Source organism: Trametes versicolor, assembly GCF_000271585.1.
Source record: "Trametes versicolor FP-101664 SS1 unplaced genomic scaffold TRAVEscaffold_120, whole genome shotgun sequence".
Taxonomy (NCBI): Eukaryota; Fungi; Basidiomycota; class Agaricomycetes; order Polyporales; family Polyporaceae; genus Trametes; species Trametes versicolor.
The window spans coordinates 1-3170 of record NW_007360440.1 but is presented as its reverse complement, the minus strand read 5'-3'; the positions used below and the strand labels follow the sequence as shown (position 1 = coordinate 3170).

At 56.4% G+C, this 3170-nt stretch overlaps 1 protein-coding gene across 1 annotated transcript; it reads left to right on the top strand.

Annotated features, from left to right (window-relative positions):
* Positions 1-40: 40 nt before the first annotated feature.
* TRAVEDRAFT_54722 (uncharacterized protein) lies at positions 41-3146 on the top strand (the record flags this gene model as incomplete). The annotated part of the gene is made up of 2 exons (XM_008047666.1): positions 41-1870; positions 1925-3146. Coding segments are annotated over 2 exons (3052 nt in total), but the record flags the coding sequence as incomplete, so codon positions are not given.
* Positions 3147-3170: the final 24 nt, after the last annotated feature.

Below are 3170 nucleotides of genomic sequence, written 5' to 3'. Positions count from 1 at the left end.
GAGCTCCTCGATCTGGTCATCGGGCGGATACGGCGCCATCATGCAAAGTACAAGGAGATCAAAGGATGTGTCCCTCAGCAACCCAAAACGCTTTCCTAGGCTGACTGAGCCCCTTCCCCTACCCCCCTTCTATCAGGAGACTTGGATCAAGCATAGCGACACCTTTGACGACTACCACACGGGCCCTACCCGTGAAGAGATGCTCGTCGAGAACAAGCAGCTCGGTGACATCCATGCCATGTACACCATGGATCCTATCGCGACCTACATTGCCTCCTCTAGCTGGACCCGTTTTGCCGACCAGGGCATGCGCCTGCTTGCCGGGTATGCTCACATGCACTATCTTAGGGAGCCCTGGGAGGTCCACGCACACATCCTTCCCTGCCCTCGCCCAGCCCCTCACCCCTCCCAGTACTACCACCAGCTCTACCAGCAGCGTGCCCAGGACGAGTTTCTGAAGAAGACGCGCTCAACGGCGGCGGCATTTGCAGGAAACCCTGTCCTTGACTTTGTTACCCGTGTCCCTCCAGACATCGCCTTCATGGGGCTCGAGGACATGCTGCAGAGTTACCAAGAAGGCAATCCAGCCTGCACTGAGAACTGGGACCTCTTTGTGCGTGGATTCACCCCCGACCAGAAGCTAGTCTGCCTTGATCTGGAGCGCGACTCTGTGGACGTCCCTGTTCAAGACATCCTCGTTGACATCGACATCGACAGCATCATATGGGTCACCCAGACCCTGCGCTTCAAGCATGGCATCGACCTCGCCATAACCCCCACTGTCGGCAAGGCACCCCCTATCCGCAAGAACAACCATGTCTATGTCAACATCCTCTACCCTCCCACTGACCAAGAGCGGTTCTCTGGCGAGCGCGAATGGGTTGAAAACATCACTCCCCTCAGCATCGTCCCTCACACTGTCTTTGCAAAGATCTCGGACAGTAGCTCGCCAATCTACGTCCTCATCTGCTTCCCTCGCATGCTCCACAGACACGAGGCACGTGGAACTTGGGAGGCCCTGATTCCCTTTGAGGTCCAGAGGATGTTCTGGAACGAGGTTCTCCTCCCTGCTCTGCGCCAGAATGCCGAGCCTGGTACAGAGGCGTACATGCCTGCCACCGTTGACGAGAACCTTCTGCGGGCTGGCTCTAAGGACCAGCGGAAGGGCGCTCACTTCAAGGCCAAGACGGTGAATATTCAGCCCCACATTCTCACCGACCTTCAGGCCACCATGCGAGAGATCATCCGGGACAATCCTGAGCTTGACCTCTATGGCTCGTTCTACTTTGTTCTCGATGCCAAGAACCTGAAGCTTCAAACCCGCATGTCTCTGCATGACGTCAAGCAGGCTTCCTCTCCTTGGAGCAAGCTCAAGCTCTGCCAACCCTGTCTGGACCTCGACTACATGGTTGACCGCAGGAATGGTGAACTTCACATCGACATAGCCTATTCCTTCACTCCCAACCCTGAAGCCACCCGCACAAACCTTGTCGGCCTGTGGCGCTTGGATGTCCTCGAGGACTCCTTTGGAGCTGGTGGATACACCAAGGGTACCCTTCACAACATTGCCTCCCTCTCCCGCTACGGTGCTCTCCAGGCGCCCATGTCCCGTGAGCGCTCGCAGCTCTCCCATACCGTCTTTCGCTCTGCGTACAACCTACAGTACGAGCCCATACGGTCGTCCGACAACGTGCCTTACTTTGCAAACGATGGCGACGCCTACGAGGTCAATGAAACCTATCACACCGAGTGCAACCGGCGCATCAGTGTCTTTCGGGGGAATGCTCAAAATACCACCTATGGGGTGCGCGACGAGTACCGCATTGGCGGTCAAGCTCTTCTTTCCTTTTTGGAGGGTTGGCAGGACAAGGTGAGCTCTCTGGGCTGTTTCTGATCCTGCCACAGTTTGCTGACATATTCTCAGACCAAACAGTTCCTTGCTTGCAATCCGATCCTTTGGGTCAAGTCCCAGCACTGGTTTGGGTATCTCGCTGCACGGGTAGAGGTCCTGCAGTCCCTCCAGATCCGTCTCAGCATGCTGCAGCCTCCAAACTATGCCATCCTTACCTCGCTCATCTGTCACCTCATCCGTGAGGTCTCTAGCACCCACACCATTCCTCCCCAGCATGTCCGTGCCTCCCTGGCCCACCTTCAGGCCCAGACGATCATCAACAACTATGGCACTATCTTTCTACACGAGCTCGACCTGTCCACCATACCCATGCTCCCACCCATCCAGGACGAAGACGACGAAGTCATCTTCCGTACGATGAACATCACCACCGAGGCTCGGAAGAACCTTGGGAAGCGGCGTGTTCAGCCCATCTCTAACGCACCCTCTGTCGGCTATCCTCTTGGGCCAACCCCGACCTGGAAAGCTATTGCAGATGCCATCTCCTCACATCCAGAAGGCTTTGTGCAGCAGTACCAGTTTGACCTTTACATCCCGCATACCACTGTCGCCGCCCGCCTCTTCATCCTCTTCACCTTCCATGCATGGTCCATGCTCAGCAATGCCTGGCTCATCGTCCCAGCCATTTCCTGTCCTTCCTCTCTTGAAGACGCCATGGAGTTCTGGACCATTGGCATGGCCCGTGGGACTATCGCTAGAGTTGCCTTCGAGGCCACCAATGGCGGTCTTTCTGGTCCCGTCCATGGCCACAGGGAGCTGTCTTTCAAGGACAGAGCCAAGCTCTTCTTTCCTCCACCTGGTCACACCGTCCCATCTGGATCGCAGTGGTGGTTCCTTCTCAACGCTGAGGTGGGATATATCTACGAGTACCACAGGACACTCCGCGAGTCGTCCAACTCAGCCGCTCAAGACATCAACGATGGCCTCGGACACATCTTCTCACATCTCCAACTTCTTCCCTACGCACTTGCCGGCACGCCTACCTCGCTTGGATTCCTGTGGAAGCAGGACAAAGACAGTGTCCGTCTCGTCATCAATCCCCGATACTACCGCATGGCGTCGATTGGAACTGGACAGCGCAAGCGCAACAGCACCCGCCGGGTCACCCTCTCAAAAGCAGGCTTTCTCAAACGCATATCCAGCAACAACAGCCACGGTGTCAGTGACATGGGCGCCATCAGCAAGTTCCAGAATGCTTTGCGACAGAAGAGCGCCAAGAGGGCCAACTCCAAGCGTTCTGCAGCTGCCCGCAACACAC